This window comes from Mesoplodon bidens, assembly GCF_964165515.1.
Source record: "Mesoplodon bidens genome assembly, chromosome: 17".
Taxonomy (NCBI): Eukaryota; Metazoa; Chordata; class Mammalia; order Artiodactyla; family Ziphiidae; genus Mesoplodon; species Mesoplodon bidens.
Window position 1 is genome coordinate 7,951,121 of NC_138174.1, and position 20,434 is coordinate 7,971,554.

Sequence of the window (20,434 nt, forward strand, 5' to 3'; positions counted from 1 at the left end):
CAAGCAGTCTCCAGAACTCTTTTCATCCTGCAAAACTGAACCTCTGCACGCAGTAAGCCACAATTCTCCATCCCCCTCCCCCAGCCCCCCACCACCCTGCTTTCCATCTCTGTGAATTCAGTGGTCCTAGGTACCTCCTGTAAGTGGAGTCATATAGTCTCTGTCTTTTTATAACTGTCCTATTTCACTTAGCATAATGTCCTCGAGGTTCATCCATATCGTAGCAGGTGTCAGAATTCCCTTCCTTTCTAAGGCCGTTGTATGGAGGGACCCCATTTTCTTCATCCATTCCGGTGCTATTTTTAAATCTAAAATCTCCAATTTTCCATTATCCTCATCTGGCAGCCAAAGCTGTGGCCTGGCAAGAAGGCAGCCTGGCCGAAGGGGAAGCCGAGGGTTTCCTCCCCGAGCGCAGGCCATGCTCCTGGCCAGAGGGGCAGTGGGTCCACACGCGCTAACGTAGGACGATAGCCTGGCTCTGCTTTAGCACCTGTAGGGGAGTGGCTTGAGCTTCCCAGTGTTCTTTAGTGGCTCTTGTGAAAAGAGTTTTATCAGGATTAGGTAAAGTGTCACTTGATCCCGAGGTACAGCAAATCAGTACGTAACTCTGAGGTTCTTCTCGACTCGGTGGTATTTCTGTTCTTGAGACAAAGATAATTTCAGAAAATGCTACCGAAGGTGGCTGCTCCCCTGTGTTCCTCCCCCCTCTCCCCATCTGCTGTCATGGCCCCTCCTGCATCCTAAGAGGACACGTCTCTGTGGCAGTATCTTGGCTTTTAAGCTGTTCCAGTTTTGTTGATAAAGGCTCACAATTGCACTTCTTGTTGGAGTCTGTGAAGAAAATGGAGGGGTATTTGCCACCATCCATTTGTCATAATTATAGCATGTAGCGGTTGCAAATGGAAAGGGGCAGTTAGGGAGAAAATTCCTTCTGCCAGAGAAGACAATGAAAGTGGCAGATTTAGCTGCTGACACCCTGTGCTTTGTCAGAGAAGTCTTTGAAGAGCTCCTCCCCTGATTTACTCATGATCAGGATCAGGTACTTCTGTGCTCATGTGCCCACGTCCAGATTTCTGCGTCTGAAGCTCTGCAGCTCTGAGACGTCCCTTCTGTGCTCATGAAATCTCATGAGCCCGAGGCTGACCCCCTCCACGGTCCTACTCAGGCCCTCAGGGCTGCTTCTCAGGTAGGAGAGAACACGGTGGTGTCATTCTTTTTTCTTTATTTTTTGAGATATACCATGCAAGCACAATATTTATTTATTTATTTTCTGGCTGCGCTGAATCTTCGTTGTGGCACGTGAGGTTCTCTAGTTGTGGCACACGGGCTCAGTAGTTGAGGTGTGCAAGCTTAGTTGCCCCGTGGCATGTGGGATCTTAGTTCCCCGACCAGGGATCGAACCCACGTCCCCTGCATTGGAAGGAGGATTCTTAACCACTGGACCACCAGGGAAGTCCTGGTGGTGTCATTCTTGACGGCGGTACGTCTGAGCCCCCAAAATGTTAAATATGATAATTAATAGAGCTCATTTACCTGAGGAACATACAGCTAGAGTCGGTACTATCTCTGATATGTTTGTAATGCTTAGCATTTACAAGTTTTTAAAATTAACCCTCCCAGAGCATCATGAACCGTCTTACTCGGGAAGAGAGCCTCACCTCAATTCAGTGACTTGCTCAGGATCACATAAGAGAGGACCGGCCCCATAGGAATCTTCTGCTGTGATGCAGAAGTATTGATATGTTGTTGCTGCTTCCCCCCCTCACCCTTAATTTTGGTCTCTTTCTTTAGGGAAGCATTTCCAAGCTCTCATTTTCAGTGTCTACCCCCAAATGTTGATATGTACCATACATATTTATTTGGTGTATTGCTAGTTTTGTTATGTGACGAGATTTATCTTTTTCTCTTTTATTTAAAATACAGAATTTGGAGAAAAGTGGTATATCAGAGAAAAATGACATAGGTGAGTAATGATTTATTTTTTAACTTAAGAGTATGTATCCAGGTGTATTTCTTGTAAATCATATTTCAGTGAAGTGAATTTTCCTTTCTGATTTTATTTATGGGATAAATATTGTTGTCCAAATAGTCGGTCTTTGGCTCAGTCTGGCGTTTACCCTCATGAAGACACAGGGAGAACACTTTTCAGATAGACATATTGGAAGTAACAGCTAATACGTTGGATTTAATTCCCTCGGCCACAGTTTACTGAGTTGCTAATAAGGACAGATTCCCATGCCAGGGGGGCCACTGTGCGGATGCAGAGGCGAATGAGACAGAGGCTGTTCTTAGGGTTGCACACTTCGCGGGATGAAGGGTCAGCCGTGGCCTTTGCTCACGTGCCCTCCGCTTGGAGCCGGGTCGCCACTGCTGACCTGCAGGCAGCATGCCCGTCCCCTTCGGGTCAGCTTGGCAGCCGCGTCTTCTGTTAAACCATGGGGCGAGGCTGCTCCTGGCTGCCTTGCAGACACACTGTACTTGCCTCACAGCCCATCAGCACCCATATCTGCACTCCCTTTTACACACATCTTTCTCCCCATGTATTGTGAGCATCTTCAGGGGTGTGACCATGAGTTCGGATACGGACTCCGTGGGCAGCGGGCCCCAGGGTGTGGATGGGAGGGCAGGGCCGCGCCTCTGTGTGTTGGGTCTCTTCCTAGAGGGTGTGAACTTGATCATTGTCAGCCACCCCAGGGTGGGCCATGGAGACCTGGGAGGTGGGCCTTTGGATGGGGGAAAGGGACGCTTTCCTTCCTAGGCCCTCCTTGCCTGGGTCTGGGTTCTGAGGCGTTTAGAAGGCAGGAGAGGCCCCCCTGCGGGTGGCAGGGATTGAGAGCAGCCGTGTTGAAGGAGCCACAGGGGTTCATTGCTCCGCCTTCCCTGCATTACAACACCCTGTGTGGCTGAGCCTCTCCTCACGGGAGGAGACTTAAAATCCTCAGAGATTTTACCTCTGCGGCCAACCCTTGTGCATTTGGTCATTTGGCTGTGTGTTGATTTTGTGGGAGCTGGTGGGCCTCCTCGTAGTAAGTGGTTCTTAAATGAACAATGGCCCTCATCTGGAATGTGGTCTTGAACGTACCTGGGGAGCTGCCTGAGCAAGTGAATCTACAGTCTCCAAGTTGCAAATGGCAAATCCAGTGATACTGAACTTGGTATCAGTTCATCTGAAAAACGACTCAGGGAGCTTACTTGCTACAGTCTTAACGTCAGTCTACAGGACCGGGGTGGCGGTGGGGCTACTAAAGCAGCCATCCCAGCAGAATCAGTGCCTGCATCCTGGTCTCACAGTGCTCAGGGCTGGGTGACCGACTCCAAGCATGGGGTGGTCTTTCTTCCTCTTTCGACTCATTGCCTAATCAATACATGCACTGGTGACCATGGTTCTCACCAAGTACGACATCACTCGAGTGGCTCTTCCTGTGTGTGTGTGTGTGTGTGTCCGTCCGTGTGTGTCCGTGTGTCCCCATCCCCCAGCCTGAAGTCCCAGGCACTTGTTATGCAGCTTTTGTCAGAAGACCATCACATTGATTTCACATCGGAAAAACACCAGCATGAGATAATTTTTGACTGGGAGAGATTAGTACTTAGTGGAATGGTTGGTGCATGGTTTATACTCAGAAACGGGAGAATTAGAGAACCTTCGATTGCTTTTTCTTTTTGTGAATTTTTGAATTGTATTTTATTTATTTTTTTGTACAGCAGGTTCTTATTAGTTATCCATTTTATACATATTAGTGTATATATGTCAATCCCAATCTACCAATTCATCCCCCCCACCCACACTGCTTTCCCCCCTTAGTGTCCATACGTTTCTTTTCTACATCTGTGTCTCAATTTCTGCCCTGCAAACCGGTTCATCTGTACCATTTTTCTAGGTTCCACATATATGCGTTAATATACGATATTTGTTTTTCTCTTTTGGACTTACTTCACTCTGTATGACAGTCTCTAGATCCATCCACGTCTCTACAAATGACTCAATTTCATTCCTTTTTATGGCTGAGTAATATTCCATTGTATATATGTACCACATCTTTATCCATTCATCTGTTGGTGGGCATTTAGGTTGCTTCCATGACCTGGCTATTGTAAATAGTGCTGCAATGAACATTGGGGTGCATGTGTCTTTTTTTTTTTTTTTTTTTTTCAGTACGCGGGCCTCTCACTGCTGTGGCCACTCCTGCTGCGGAGCACAGGCTCCAGATGTGCAGGCTCACTGGCCATGGCTTACGGGCCCAGCCGCTCCGCGGCATGCGGGATCCTCCCTGACTGGGGCACAAACCTGTGTCCCCTGCATTGGCAGGCAGACTCTCAACCACTGCACCACCAGGGAAGCCTGCATGTGTCTTTTTGAATTATGGTTTTCTCAGGGTATATGTCCAGTAGTGGGATCGCTGGGTTATATGGTACTACTATTTTTAGTTTTCTAAGGAACCTCCATACTGTTCTCCATTAGTGGCTGTATCAATTTACATTCCCACCAACAGTGCAAGAGGGTTCCCTTTTCTCCACATCCTCTCCAGCATTTGTTGTTTGTAGATTTTCTGATGATGCCCATTCTAACAGGTGTGAGGTGATACGTCATTGTAGTTTTGATCTGCATTTCTCTAATAATTAGTGATGTTGAGCAGCTTTTCATGTGCTTCTTGGCCATCTGTATGTCTTCTTTGGAGAAATGTCTATTTAAGTCTTCTGCCCATTTTTGGATTGGGTTATTAGTTTTTTTAATATTGAGCTGCATGAGCTGTTTATATATTTTGGAGATTAATCCTTTGTCCGTTGATTCGTTTGCCAATATTTTCTTCCATTCTGAGGGTTGTCTTTTTGTCTTGTTTGTTGTTTCCTTTGCTGTGCAAAAACTTTTAAGTTTCATTAGATCCCACTTGTTTATTTATTTTTTTATTTCCATTACTGTAGGAGGTGGATCAAAAAAGATCTTGCTGTGATTTATGTCAAAGAGTGTCTTCCTATGTTTTCCTCTAAGAGTTTTATAGTATCCGGTCTTACATTTAGGTCTCTAATCCATTTGGAGGTTATTTTTTGTGTATGGTGTTAGGGAGTGTTCTAATTTCATTCTTTTACATGTAGCTGTCCAGTTTCCCCCGCACCACGTATTGGAGAGACTGTCTTTTCTCCACTCTATATCATTGCCTCCTTTGTCATAGATTAGTTGACCATAGGTGCGTGAGTTTATCTCTGGGCTTTCTATCCTATGCCATGGATCTGTATTTCTGTTTTTGTGCCAGTACCATATTGTCTTGATTGCTGTAACTTTGTAGTATAGTCTGAAGTCAGGGAATCTGATTCCTCCAGCTCCGTTTTTTTCCCTCAAGATTGCTTTGGCTATTGGGGTCTTTTGTGTCTCCATACAGATTTTAGGATTTTTTTTTCTAGTTCTGTAAAAATGCCACTGGTAATTTGATAGGGATTGCACTGAACCTGTAGACTGCATTGGGTAGTATAGTCATTTTCACAATATTGCTTCTTCCAATCCAAGAACATGGCATATCTCTCCGTCTGTTTGTATCATCTTTAATTTCTTTCATCAGTATCTTATAGTTTTCTGAGTACAGGTCTTTTGTCTCCCTAGGTAGGTTTAGTCCTAGGTATTTTATTCCTTTTGTTGTAGTGGTAAATGGGAGTGTTTCCTTAATTTCTCTTTCAGGTTTTTCATCATTAGTGTATAGGAATGCAAGAGATTTCTGTGTGTTCATGTTGTATCCTGCAACCTTACCAAGTTCATTTATTAGCTCTAGTGGTTTTCTGGTGGCATCCTTAGAATTCTTTATGTGTAGTATCATGTCATCTGCAAACACTGACAGCTTTACTTCCCCTTTTCCGATTTGTATTCCTTTTATTTCCTTTTCTTCTCTGATTGCCATGGCTAGGACTTCCAAAACTGTGTTGAATAATAGCGGTGAGAGTGAACATCCTTGTCTTGTTCCTGATCTTAGAGGAAGTAAATGCTTTCAGTTTTTCACCATTGAGAATGATGTTTGCTGTGGGTTTGTCATATATGGCCTTTATTATGTTGAGGTAGGTTACCTCTATGAGCACTTTTTGGAGAGTTTTTATCATAAATATGTGTTGAATTTTGCCAAAAGCTTTTTCTGCATCTACTGAGATGATCATATGGTTTTTCTTCTTCACTTTGTTAACCTGGTGTATCACATTGATTGATTTGTGTATATTGAAGAATCCTTGCATCCCTGGGATAAATCCCACTTAATGGTGGTGTATGATCCTTTTAATGTGTTGTTGGATTCTGTTTGCTAGTATTTTGTTGAGGATTTTTGTATCTATATTCATCAGTGATAGTGGTCTGTAATTTTCTTTTTTTGTAGTGTCTTTGTCTGGTTTTGGTATCAGGGTGATGGTGGCCTCATAGAATGAGTTTGGGAGTGCTCCTTCCTCTGCAATTTTTTGGAAGAGTTTGAGAAGGTTGGGTGTTAGCTCTTCTCTAAATGTTTGATAGAATTCACCTGTGAAGCCATCTGGTCCTGGACTTTTGTTTGTTGGAAGATTTTTAATCACAGTTTCAATTTCATTACTTGTGATTGGTCTGTTCATATTTTCTGTTTCTTCCTGGTTCAATCTTGGAAGGTTATACCTTTCTAAGAATTTGTCCATTTCTTCCAGGTTGTCCATTTTATTGGCATAGAGTTGCTTGTAGTAGTCTCTTAGGACGCTTTGTATTTCTGAGTGTCTGTTGTAACTTCTCCTTTTTCATTTCTAATTTTAGATTTGTGTCCTCTCCCTCTTTTTCTTGATGAGTCTGGTTAATGGTTTATCAATTTGGTTTATCTTCTCAAAGAACCAGCTTTTAGTTTTATTGATCTTTGCTCTTGTTTTCTTTGTTTCTGTTTCATTTATTTCTGCTCTGATCTTTATGATTTCTTTCCTTCTACTAACTTTGGGTTTTGTTTGTTCTTCTTTCTCTAGTTCCTCTAGGTGTAAGTTTAGATTGTTTATTTGAGATGTTTGTTGTTTCTTGAAGTAGGATTGTATTGCTGTAAACTTCCCTCTTAGAACTGCTTTTGCTCCATCCCGTAGGTTTTGGATCGTCATGTTTTCATTGTCATTTGTCTCTAGGTATGTTTTGATTTCCTCTTTGATTTCTTCAGTGATCTCTTAGTTATTTAGTAATGTATTGTTTAGCCCCCATGTGTTTTTCTTTTTTACATTTTTTTCCCTGTAATGGATTTCTGATCTCATAGTGTTGCGGTCAGAAAAGATGCTTGATATGATTTCAATTTTCTTAAATTTACTGAGGTTTGATTTGTGACCCAAGATGTGATCTGTCCTAGAGAATGTTCCGTGCGCCCTGAGAAGAAAGTGTAATCTGCTGTTTTTGGATGGAATGTCCTATAAATATCAATTAAATCTATCTGGTCTGTTGTGTCATTTAAAGCTTGTGTTTCCTTATTAATTTTCTGTTTGGATGATCTGTCCATTGGTGTAAGTGATGTGTTAAAGTCCCCCACTATTACTGTGTTACTGTCGATTTCTTCTTTTTTAGCTGTTGCAGTTGCCTTATGTATTGAGGTGCTCCTATGTTGGGTGCATATATATTTATAATTGTTATATTTTCTTCTTGGATTGATCCCTTGATCATTACGTAGTGTCCTTCCTTGTCTCTTGTAACATTCTTTATTTTAACATTTATTTTATCCGGTATGAGAATTGCTACTCCAGCTTTCTTTTGATTTCCATTTGCATGGAATATCTTTTTCCATCCCCTCACTTTCAGTCTGTATGTGTCCCTAGGTCTGAAGTGGGTCTGTTGTAGATAGCATATAGATGGATCTTTGTTTTTGTATCCACTCAGCCAGTCTATGTCTTTCGGTTGGAGCATTTAATCCATTCACGTTTAAGGTAGTTATCGATATGTATGTTCCTATTCCCATTTTCTTAATTGTTTTGGGTTTGTTTTTGTAGGTCCTTTTCTTCTCTTGTGTTTCCCACTTAGAGAAGTTCCTTTAGCATTTGTTGTACAGCTGGTTTGGTGGTGCTGAATTCTCTTAGCTTTTGCTCGTCTGTAAAGCTTTTGATTTCTCCATCGAATCTGAATGAGATCCTTGCCGGGTAGAGTTGGGTAGAGTAAACTTGGTTGTCGGTTCTTCCCTTTCATCACCTTAAGTATATCATGCCACTCCCTTCTGGCTTCCTTAAGTATATCATGCCACTCCCTTCTGGCTTGTAGAGTTTCTGCTAAGAAATCAGCTGTTAACCTTACGGGAGTTCCCTTGTATGTTATTTGTCATTTTGCCCTTGCTGTTTTCAGTAATTTTTCTTTGTCTTTAATTTTTGCCAATTTGATTACTATGTGTCTCTGTGTGTTTCTTCTTGGGTTTATCCTGTCTGGGACTCTCTTCACTTCCTGGACTTGGGTGGCTATTTCGTTTCCCATGTTAAGGAAGTTTTCAACTATAATCTCTTCAAATATTTTCTTGGGTCCTTTCCCTCTCTCTTCTCCTTCTGGGACCTCTATAATGCGAATGTTGGTGAGTTTAATGTTGTCCCAGAGGTCTCTTAGGCTGTCTTCATTTCTTTTCATTCTTTTTTCTTTATTCTGTTCTGCAGCAGTGAATTCCACCATTCTGCTTTCCAGGTCACTTATCTGTTCTTCTGCCTCAATTATTCTGCTGTTGATTCCTTCTAGTGTACTTTTCATTTCAGTTATTATATTGTTCATCTCTGTTTGTTCATTCTTTAATTCTTTTAGGTCTTTGTTAAACATTCTTGCATCTTCTTGATCTTTGCCTCCATTCTTTTCCTGAGGTCCTGGATTGTCTTCACTATCATTTTTCTGAATTCTTTTTCTGGAAGGTTGCCTATCTCCACTTCATTTAGTCATTTTTCTGGGGTTTTATCTTGTTCCTTCATCTGGTACATCGCCCTCTGCCTTTTCATCTTGTCTATGTTTCTGCGAATGTGGTTTTTGTTCTACAGGCTGCAGGATTGTAGCTCTTCTTGCTTCTCCTGCCTGCCGTCTGGTGGATGAGGCTATCTAAGAGGCTTGTGCAAGTTTCCTTATGGGAGGGACTGGTGGTGGATATAGCTGGCTATTGCTCTGGTGGGCAGAGCTCAGTAAAACTTTAATCTGATTGTCTGATGATGGGTGGGGCTGGGTTCCCTCCCTGTTGGTTGTTTGGCCTGAGGCCACCCAACACTGGAGCCTACCCAGGCTCTTTGGTGGGGTAATGGCGGACTCTGGGAGGGCTCATGCCAAGGATTACTTTCCAGAACTTCTGCTGCCAGTGCCCTTGTCCACACGGTGAGACACAGCCACCCCCCACCTCTGCAGGAGACCCTCCAACACTAGCAGGTATGTTTGGTTCAGTCTCCTATGGGATCACTGCTCCTTCCCCTGGGTTCTGATGTGCACACTACTTTGTGTCCTCCAAGAGTGGAGTCTCTGTTTCCCCCAGTCCTGTCGAAGTCCTGCAATCAAATGCCGCCAGCCTTCAAAGTCTGATTCTCTGGGAATTCCTCCTCCCGTTGCTGGACCCCCAGGTTGGGAAGCCTGACCTGGGGCTCAGAACCTTCACTCCAGTGGGTGGACTTCTGTGGTGTAATTGTTCTCCAGTTTGTGAGTCACCCACCCAGGATTTGATTTTATTGTGATTGCGCCCCTCCTACCATCTCATTATGGCTTCTCCTTTGTCTTTGGATGTGGGGTATCATTTTTGGTGAGTTCCAGTGTCTTCCTGTCGATGAGTGTTCAGCAGTTAGTTGTGATTCCAGTGCTCTCACAAGAGGGAGCGAGAGCACGTCCTTCTACTCCGCCATCTTGAACCAATGACTGGTGGCGCAGTGTTTAAGAATCTGCCTGCCAATGAAGGGCACACGGGTTCGAACCCTGGCCCCGGAAGATCCCACATGCCATGGAGCAACTAAGCCTGTGTGCCACAACTACTGAGCCCGTGTGCCGCAAGTACTGAAGCCTGTGTGCCGAGAGCCCACGCTGCACAACAGAAGCCACCACAATGAGAAGCCTATGAACGGCAATGAAGAGTAGCCCCCGTTTGCCGCTACCAGAGATAGCCCGTGCACAGCAACGAAGACCCAACACAGCCAAAAATAAATAATTTATAAAAAAGAAAAAAAAGAAAGAAAAGGATAGCTTTATTGCTTTGCCAGCAAAGGGAGACACACTGGGCTTCTGCCTCAAAGAACTGTGTGTCCCCACCTTTGATTGCTTTTCCCTTCACAGAAGAGTTAATCCTCCTGCAGGGCTCCCTCTGTAGCCATCTCCGGTCCTGTTTCCTGAAAGTTCTACAGCTACCATCGGCTTTAACACTGAGTGGGTCCTCACTGTATCCTTGACTACCTTCCCTTCTCGACTGCCACACTCATCATTATCGTCAGGCACTTAGTGCACGACCCATTTATCACTCATTCCTGGAGGAGAAACAGTGACAATCTGTCTTGAGTTGTGACTGTGTTTGCTAAAGGCAAATTGTGGTAGGTTTAGGGAAGTATCAGCAAAGGGATGGGGAAATAGCAGAATCGTCTTATTTGGTTCCACTGACTGGGCAGTGAGAGCTTAAGAGTTAGGTGGTTGAATGGCATGAACAGAGAAGACAACCCGGATATCTAGACTCGGCCAGAATGTGATGCGGTCCAGGAGGGCTTAGGATGTATGTCAGGAAATATTTCTTGGTGCCGCTCTAAAGAACAGCAGGAATTTAAGAACCAAACTGTACTGTGCTGGTTCTTTTCTGGAATGGGGGCAGGGCTGAATGTGGTCGATGTTCATTGTGTCAGGGTTGTAGGACCTGGATACACCTTTCTGCTTCTGCCTCATACAGGTAACTCCAGCGTACGCATTCCGTTCCTTACCTCACCGTACAGCCTCCCCTAACTGTAATACTTTCAGGGCCCAGCACTCCATTTGCTGTCCCAAACCTTCACTGTTCTCTCTGTTGGAAAAGCCGTCCCCTGGGTGTCCCCAGGACTTGGTGTCCTTATCACATCGTCTGGGGAGGCCCTGCTCTCTGGGGTCCCAGAGTGCTCTGGGGCCCTCCCCCAGTTTGAAAGCTGTTCATCTATAGACCCGGCCTCTTTGCATGGCACCTAAGTACCCCCCTGACCTGATCTGGCTGACGCAGCCTTCCTCTCTGACTTTATCACTGACTGTTCCCTTCATCCTTTTCTCAGAAATGCCCGATAAACTCCCCGGTCACCTCTCGGGGCTGCTACCAAGATCTGGTGGACTGTGGGCTCTGTGATAACTCTCTTATTTCTGCCACTGATGTGCTACCTTCTGTGCCTGAGTCTGTAGGAAACTGTGTTTTTTTTTACTTTTTAGATGTTTATTTCATTTTTATTTTTTTATGTTAATTTCTAATTTTAATATTTTATTTTTTTGGCCGCACTGTGCGCCTGTGGGATCTTAGTTCCCCGACTAGGGATTGAACCCATGGTGCCCCCTGCAGTGGAAGTGCGGAGTCTTAACCACTGGACCAGCAGGGAAGTCCCACTGCTGTGTTTTAGAGGAAACTCAGGAAACACCCCTCCCCAGAAGCTCCCCCTGCACTGGCTCTCCTCCTCTGTTCCCCCAGGGTCCCCGCTTGGTTCTGCAGTGACACCCACGGCCTTGTGCTGTGATGTCGTCTTCTGAGCTAGACTCGCGTTCTGGGGTCACGCTTGCTCCTTTGTGTATCCTGGGTCCTCCTGCTTAGGTGAGGCTTGGAGATGTTTGCTGAATGAGTGCACACAGCATGCGAGGTCCAAGCATGTGATAAAGGAAGGGGACGATCTCTCAGGAGCAGAGGAAATAGCACAGGACCCAGATATGAAAAGGGGAAGAATTCGCTTTTTTTCTTCTTCCCAAGCCTCTTCCCCACACCAAAGAGCTGCTTCTGTGCCAACAGTGGGAACTTGGCTGATCTGGTAGAGGAGGTGGTGGGAGTTGATTCCTTCAGGGTTAACCTTTTCACAGATGGAGCTGCTCTTTTTTTTTTTTTAACTTTAAATGTAATTTTTCTTTATTTAATTTATTTTTTGGCTGTGCTGGGTCTTCATGGCTGCGTGCGGGCTTTCTCTAGTTGTGGCGAGGCGGGGCTACTCTTCGCTGCGGTGCACGGGCTGTAGGTGCGCAGGCTTGAGTAGTTGTGGCACACGGGCTCAGTAGTTGTGGCTCTCGGGCTCCAGAGCTCAGGCTCAGTAGTTGTGGCGCATGGGCTTAGTTGCTCCGCGGCATGTGGGATCTTCCCGGACTGGGGCTTGAACCTGTGTCCCCTGCATTGGCAGGAGGATTCTTAACACTGCGCCACCAGGGAAGTCCGAGCTGCTGTTTTAAAAAAATTTATTATGAATTATTTTGAACATACAGGAAGCTACAAAGAGTAATAACATCATGTATCTGCCACTCAGATTAAGGAATAAAATATTCCTAACACAGCTGTAGCATTTAAACCATTATCTTGATTTGGTGTCCATCGTTCTCCTGTGGTCTTTTATACTTTTACATCATATTTGATATGTATACATGCATATATATGGTATATATCCATTTTTTATATATTTGTGTTTATATTTTTGTAAACCATTGATTTATACTGTATGGTTATTCCCTCGTGCCTTGCTTTTTTCAGCGTACTATCTGTAGGGTTCATTTCCAGTATCCATCTGGCTTGATCCACGTAGTGTCAGTTTATCTTTATTGCTGTGTAGTAGTCCAATTTGTGTATCCTGTTAGTGGGTATCTGGTTTGCTTCCAATTTTTTCTTTTTACACAGTGCTGCTGTGAGCACTCTTGTTACATACCCTTGTACACGCATTGAGAGTTTCTCAAGGATGATTAATAAGGGTGGAGTTTCTGGGTCATTGCACATGTGCATCTTCAACTTTATTAAATTTTGCAAAAATTATTCTCTGAGGCTTAATGACTCCAGTCTTAAAAAAATAAATCTTTTGCATTTTGATAAGTCAGTTACGTTAGTGTTTCAGATGTAGTGGATCGAAGGTTACATTTCAGTTGAAGTAGAAGATACCCGTTTGAGCCTTATCTGTGTGTCTGATTTATAGAGGCAAGAAGCTGATTTAAAACAGAGATCGGTATGTGGAAGGTTCATATTTATATAAACTCCTACAAAGAAAGAATGAGGTCATATTCAACAGGTTGTTTAGCATTTCCTTTAAAATTTTTTGTTGAGTTTTAACCAGAGAGCATTTTGGATTATTTTTAGGATCTGGACTGCTCACTGTGGAGCTATTTGTTGTATGAATATTTGAGTGAATAAACGAATGGAACTATAGAACTGAACCTGAGAACGATAAAATATAATGGAATAAATTAGAACCAAGTTAGCGTCCCTGAGTCGAGGGGTTAAAGTGAAAAGCTCCTGGTGGGGGGAGGGTCCTCACGTTCATTTACCGTCAGCCTGCTGGAGGCTACAGTTTTTTAAATTTAAATTTTAATTTTTTAAAAAGTTTTATTTTATATTGGAGTATAGTTGATTAACAGTGTTGTGTTAGTTTCAGGTGTACAGCAAAGTGATTTAGTTATACATTTACATATGTCTATTCTTTTTCAAATTCTTTTCCCATTTAAGTCATTGCAGAGTACTGGAACAGAGTTCCCTGTGCTGTACAGTACTCCTTGTTGGGTATCCATTTCAAATATAGCAGCGTGTACATGTCAACCCCAAACTCCTAGTCTATCCCTCCCCCCGACCCTCCCCCCCGGTAACCAGGGGTTCATTCTCTAAGTCTGCGTCTATTTCCATTTTGTAAGTTCAGTTGTATTTTTTTTAATTAGAGTCCACATATAAATGATACCATATATTTGTCTTTCTCTGTCTGACTTATACTTCACTTAGTATGATCATCTCCAGGTCCATCCATGTTGCTCGGAGGCTAAAAGTTTATGTGACATCTGCCTTCGGCCAACACCCTTGTCTGGTGGCAGCGTCCTGACACAACGGCAGTTTCTTTTCTTTATCACGAGCTTAGAACCTGGGCAGGCCTGATGTGCTTCCCTGGTGCGGGGCCTGAGCAGCCCCCTCTGTGGCGAGACCTCTGTGGTCTCCCCTGGTCTGGACCCTGTCAAGACACCGGCTGCCCTGAAGCCAGTCTTAGCTGGCGGCAAATGTGGCCAGTGTTGCTGACAGGCTTCTATGCAGCCCTTCCTGCTACAGCCCTGCTGTGTGGAGTCGTGGCTGTTTTCCTGGAGATAACACTGCGCCCTGGCCAGGTGCCTTGTGAGGTCACTGCTGAGCGTCACCTTGAAGGGCTGTCCAGAATATGTGTGAGGTAGAGTGTTAGCTTGCTAGGGCTGCTGAAACAAAGTGCCACAAACCGTGTGGCTTCAACAGAAGTTTGGCTCCCGGTTCTGGAGGCTGGGTTGGTTTCCTCAGAGGCCCCCCTCCTTGGCTTGCAGGTGGCCGTCCTCTCCCTGTGTCTTCACAGCATCCTCCCTCTGTGTGTCTCTTGCCCAGATTTCCTCTTTTTATAAAGATGCCAAGTATTGTATATCGGATTAGGACCTATACTAATAACCTCACTTCAACTTGATCACCTCTGTAAAGACCCAGTTCCAAATAAGGTCACATTGTGAGGTACTGGGGGTGAGGACTTCAACACATGAAGTTTGGGGGACACAATGCAGCCCCTAACAGGTAGACACCCTGTAGGGTTATCTGTGAATTGTTAAAAGGCTTCTTGCAAACATTGGATTTTCAGTGACTAGGGAAGTGAGTGTTCTTTCCCACATTAACATTTGCATACTTTCTGACAGATGCAGGAGCAAAGTCACAGTTTGTTAACACAGACTTGGTCTAGTACAGCGAGCTTATTTACTTACTAATTTCTAGGAAGGAAGTTGCAGAGATCAGTTTAAAAAGGGAGATTTTGTTATTAGAATTACATATAAATTGATTTTTTTCCCCTAAGAGTTTATTGCCTGAAGGCTTGCCTTGTGGTTGTTTTTTTTTTTTTGACTTGTTTTCAAGTTTATTTCAGTCGTTGTTAAAAAAAATACCTGAAAACTTTTTGTTGTTGTTGTTCTAGATTTAAAAGGAATTGCATTTGTCATCCAGAGTCAAAGTAATTCTTTTCATGCAAAGAAAGCAGAACAGTTAAAACAAAGCATCTTAAAGCAAGCTGCAGATCTTACACAGGTATGTAGAGATGACTTGGAATGTCAGATAATTACTTATTTCTTGATTCGTTTATGTTTTCCAAAGCTCTTGGTCCATAGATGATCAATTTTATTTAGATAAAATACCTCTTTTTTGTTTTACTGGCTTAATATGGACTATATTGTTTAAAATGCTCTAGTTAATTTCTAATGCTCAAATCATCATATTCTAAATCATTATATATATATTTTAAGAGAATTATATAAATGTATCAGACTATCATGGTTTCATCATAAAGTATGATAGAAAAAAGTGGAAGAAATAACTTTTTAAAGGCAGAGCTTAAAATAGCAAAGATAATTAATGTTCAAAATTTTGGTAACAAGTTCTAAGGCAATTTTTATGTTGAAATATCACTTTCATCAACCTTAGTGCGGTGCTTCTTCTGTGAGTTTCTTAATCCGTTTTTTAATTGGATCTTATTCATTGAACTTTGATTTATAATGTAATATCCAAGAAGGATTATGGAGAGAAAGATTGACACGTCCAGGTACACTTTAATAACGTTTAAAATAGGCGTGAACTGAGTTTAAATCTGTTCTGAATGATGCTGGAGGTTTGGGGCAAAGGAAGGTCTACCTTCTTGTGCTGCCATATAGGAGCTTTCTTTTTTAGCCAAGCAAAGAAACTCCTTCCAGCCCACTCCACTGTATGGCTGTGGCCTTCGAGACAGAAGTGCTGTCTGGAGGTAAAAGCCATCAAGAGCTCTCTGACAAGAGACCTGTGTGTTTGACAGATAGCTTCTTTCTGTTGGTGGGAGCTGGGAAATAAAGGGTTGGAAATATCAATGGGAAAAGGAACAACTGTAATGGTATTCAAGGTTAAGGCACTGCTGACAGTAAGGCTTACTGTGCTTAATCTTTAAATGCTTTACGTATGAAATTCATCCACCCTCCCCACGTCCCCGCAAGGACAGACCCTTGGGTCCTCTACTTGGAGCATCATACCTTCTCAAGGGAGAGGAAAGTGTTGCAGGCTATAGACAGGTGGTTGGGTTTTGTTTTGTTTTGTTTTGTTTTGGGGAACTTGGAGATAGGAGCAGCTTGATGAGTTTAAAGTTCCCCTTTGTCTGGAAACCCAACTTTGGAGATTTTCTTCTACTAAACGTTTTCAGATTCCATCAGAGAGGAAGTCCTGCAGCAACCTTGACAGGCTGGGATTCCTTGGTGGACTCTGGTAGAGGCCCCTGCGGGGGTCGGGGAGCAGGGCCCCACATAGTCCCTCAGTGGGGTCCAGGTGAGCATTCATGGAATTTAGCTCAGTTGGGCCTTGGCTGTTACCCCAAACTGTGAATCAGTGATGATGTCAGGACAGAGTTATGTATCGTTTGAATTCATATATGAATTAAGGGCACATATATCTCTACCTTGTTCCCAGAAATACCTTCCCTTTTGTAGAGGCAGATTCATGTGTGTTTTATTTACTTATTTTTAAAATTTATTTATTTATTTATTTATTGGCTGTGTTGGGTCTTCGTTGCTATGCGCAGGCTTTCTCTAGTTGTGGTGAGAAGGGGCTACTCTTCGTTGCAGTGTGTGGGCTTCGCGTTGCGGTGGCTTCTCTTGTTGAGCACGGGCTCCAGGTGCGTGGGCTTCAGTAGTTGTGGCACGAGGGCTCAGTAGTTGTGGCTCGCGGGCTCTAGAGCGCAGGCTCAGTAGTTGTGGTGTGTGGGCTTAGTTGCTCCGTGGCATGTGGGATCTTCCCAGACCAGGGCTCAAACCCGTGTCCCCTGCATCGGCAGGCGGACTCTCAACCACTGCGCCACCAGGGAAGTCCTCTTAGTAGTTTTTGATGGCTCAGAACCAAGCACAGAGCTTTCCATGTACTGAACCTGGTCCTCAGTGAATGTTCATTAAACTGAATCCCTGAATTTCATTATCTAATTTTTCCTTGTTCTCTTTTCTGTTGTAATAGAAGTTTCCTTTTACTTCTCTTATAGTATGGTCACTTTTTTCTTATACTGTTTTTGTTTTTTTTTAAATTGAAGTATAGTTAATTTACAATGTTGTGTTAGTTTCAGGTGTACAGCAAAGTGATTCAGTTTTATATGTGTGTGTGTGTGTGTGTGCATATATATACTCTTTTCCAGATTCCTTTCCATTTTAGCTTATTATACAAAAGTAGGTCTTTGTTGTTTATCTATTTTATATATACTAGTGTGTATATGTTAATCCCAAACTCCTAATTTATCCCTCCCTTCTCCTTTCTGCTTTGGTAATCATAAGTTTGTTTTCTATGTCTGTGAATCTATTTCCATTTTGTAAATAAGTTTGTGTGTATCATTTTTTTTTAGATTCCACATACAAGTGATAGCGTATGATATTTGTCTTTCTCTGTTTGACTTCACTTAGTGTGATAAATTCTAGGTCCATCCATGTCACTGCAAATGGCAATATTTCATTCTTTTGAGTAGTATTCCATTGTATATATGTACCACATCTTCTAATCCATTCATCTCTTGATGGACACTTAGGTTGCATCCATATCTTGGCTATTGTAAATAGTGCTGCTATGAACCCTTTTGTCTACACACACACAAACACATAAATACCCTGTATGAAATCACAGGTTCTTTGAAGGCAGATGCTGTGGCATGTTCTGTTTTTGATTCCTCCATAGCACCTTCAGCACAGTGGGTATTCAACATAGGACAGTTGAACTGAATCCAGAATAAATTGAACAAATGAAAACTAAACATTATTTTAAGTAAATTATTTTATCTATTAAAAATTTTTTTTGTTAATTTTTAGATTGATAAGGGCCAACCCCTCTCATGTTAAATGCAACTACTACTTTACTTCTCCCAGGGAAGCCACAGAGTTTAGGGAGAAGAGTAGACTAAAACACTGAGCATGAGTTGATGCTCGGAAAGTCTGATCTCATGATTAAGTGAATGACAGTATGGGAAAGCAATACTGACTGCTTTCACACAGACAGTGTAACAGTGACTAAGGAAGGTGGTGATTTACTTCCCCAGCAAACAGTCCCTCTTGGGGGAGGCAGGAGGAGGCAGCTGTGCTCTGGTTTCCTTCTGTCTCGTTACTTTGCCATAAGCTGAGAAGCCTAGTCCTCATCTGCGTTATTGAAGCGGGCTAACCACCCTGACATCTGCATGCTGGCGTCTGGAGGACGGGCAGCTTCCTTTTAAGGATATAACCTTAAAGTTGTACACACACAACATAAGCAACTGTGTTTTCATGGATGCGTGATTCTCAACTCTCAAAACTTAGAAAACAGTTCTATTTCTCTAAAGTGTTGAACTTTTCTAGCAGTTTATTCTGTGCTTCTGTTTAGTTTCAGTATGCTTCTACTTAATTTGTATTGTCCTTTGCATTTACAGTTTGCCATTTAGACCACCTGTTTAGCGGGTGACTTAGATTGCCACTAGGTGGCAGTATTGGTTTTACATTTAAAGACACCTAATAAAGCAGTATCATCAAGCAAACCCCTGTCCCCCAGCATCTAATTTCCGTGATAATAAATGGAGTCTAGACTAAAGCACTTGGAAAACTCGCTTTAATGATCAGATAGTCTGTTTTTCTTATTTAATTCTTTCCTAGCATGGAAGCCAGCTATGAGCACTGAAGTAGTTACGAGAGAATTTTGTTTTAGCACTTGGATTTAATTTGCTCACAAGATCCAGGCTGTACTGTTACAACTTAGGTCATTTCATAGTTGGGTTAACAAGTCTTTTGGTAGTTGAAATAGCTGGAAAGATTTTACAGTTTGCATCTGTACCTGATACTGGTTCATTTTTTTCTCTTCGTAGAGTTCTTTATGTTACGTATGCGATTTAAAGTTCAGTTTATTCCACGCATAGCGTCTTGGAGATCCACAGATTGTCGAAAGCTCACACCAGGTCTGTAGACAATGCCTGGGGCAATGATGAGCTCCCCTGACCTCGAACTACGCGAAAACAGAGAAAGAAGATTAAGTGCAGAGAATTAAGCGTTGAGGTGCACAAACTATAGGGCAGCAAAGTCGCTTGGAGAGGCAGGTAATGGCTCCCTAGTTGCAACTTGACTGGAACTTGGTTTCAGAAACGGACATATTCTTGGTAAAGAACTGACAGCCTAGCCGTCAGCTGGGGAAGACGAGGACGGCCGAATCCGGGGCAGGGCTGTCAGGGCATCCGCAGAGCTGCGGCAGAAGCGGGCTGGCTCCTCCGAGGGGTCAGCCCCATGGTTTGCCAGGTATGCTCTGTGCCTCCAATGGGACAGGATGTCACCTGCGACCTGAATCCTGAAGGCTTCAGGTTGCAGTTTCGGTTTTCGCCATCAGTTTTCCCACCACGAGCATTCACCACAGTTGCTTAGTGACGGAGGAATCAGCCACAGGTTTTATCATCTGAATATTTATCTGATAGTCCAAAATATCTCTTCCACACCACCAGATGTCTAGAACTGCTGTTGATTTACTCACTACTCCTGTCAGGTTGCACTTGACTACGAAATCTGCCAAAAATTAAGGGGCAAACATTGAATGGTTTCTGCAGTTAGGCATCTGCTTCTAGCGGTTCTCTTCTGCTTTGGCAAGTCATTGCTTACGCCTGTTTTGCCTCAAGGTGCTAAAATGTGGTCTTATTGAAAACACAAACGTTTTTCCTTCTTCTCATTTGAGTATAAAAACAGGAGCCTAAGCAGACTTTCTATCTGAAACATGACACTGTACTCGGAGTTGTTACCAGAGCGGTGAAGCTGTTTCCCTTGTTTTCTGAAACAATCTGGGGCATTGTGAGTTGTCACTCCCATTTCCAGGTTTGATGCTTATAAGGCAGTTCATAATGGTTTTGAAGTCTATAATGATATAGTTCTTCTAGTCAGGAAGCTAGCAGACTTTACCAAGGACTTCCTATGTACAGAGAACCATTCTGGGTTGTGGTGGAGCAGAATTAGAGAGGGATTAGAAAAGATACTCTAGTTCTTTGAATTACTTATCAGATAGATGGTAACGATCTCATAATAGAAATGACTGTATCATTAAGCAGAAATCAGAAATCCAAAATAAGTCTATTAAAATATCTATTCAACAATATTAATTGCACATCTGTAGCTACATTAGGTACTTTTGAACGTCACAGGACATCTCCAGACAGTCCATGGGGCCCTTGAGAAAGACGATGGTCATGAAGCTGTTCAGGAAGTAGAGCGATATGTAAACAGCACATGAAGGAAGACTTTTATCAGATCAGATAGGAGAGACAGGAAATTAGCTGGGGAGATGTTGGTCTGGAACAGGGAACCAGATCTGGAAGACGAAGACATGAATCATCAGGAAGGTTT

At 43.0% G+C, this 20,434-nt stretch overlaps 1 protein-coding gene across 1 annotated transcript in view; it reads left to right on the forward strand.

Annotated features, from left to right (window-relative positions):
* B3GLCT (beta 3-glucosyltransferase) overlaps positions 1-20,434 on the forward strand; it is a 114,860-nt gene that overhangs the window by 18,023 nt on the left and 76,403 nt on the right. The window contains exons 3-4 of the mRNA XM_081214686.1: positions 1,924-1,963; positions 15,022-15,131. Of these exons, the coding sequence (XP_081070812.1) occupies positions 1,924-1,963; positions 15,022-15,131 (150 nt within the window). The remainder of the gene's footprint in view (positions 1-1,923; positions 1,964-15,021; positions 15,132-20,434) is intronic.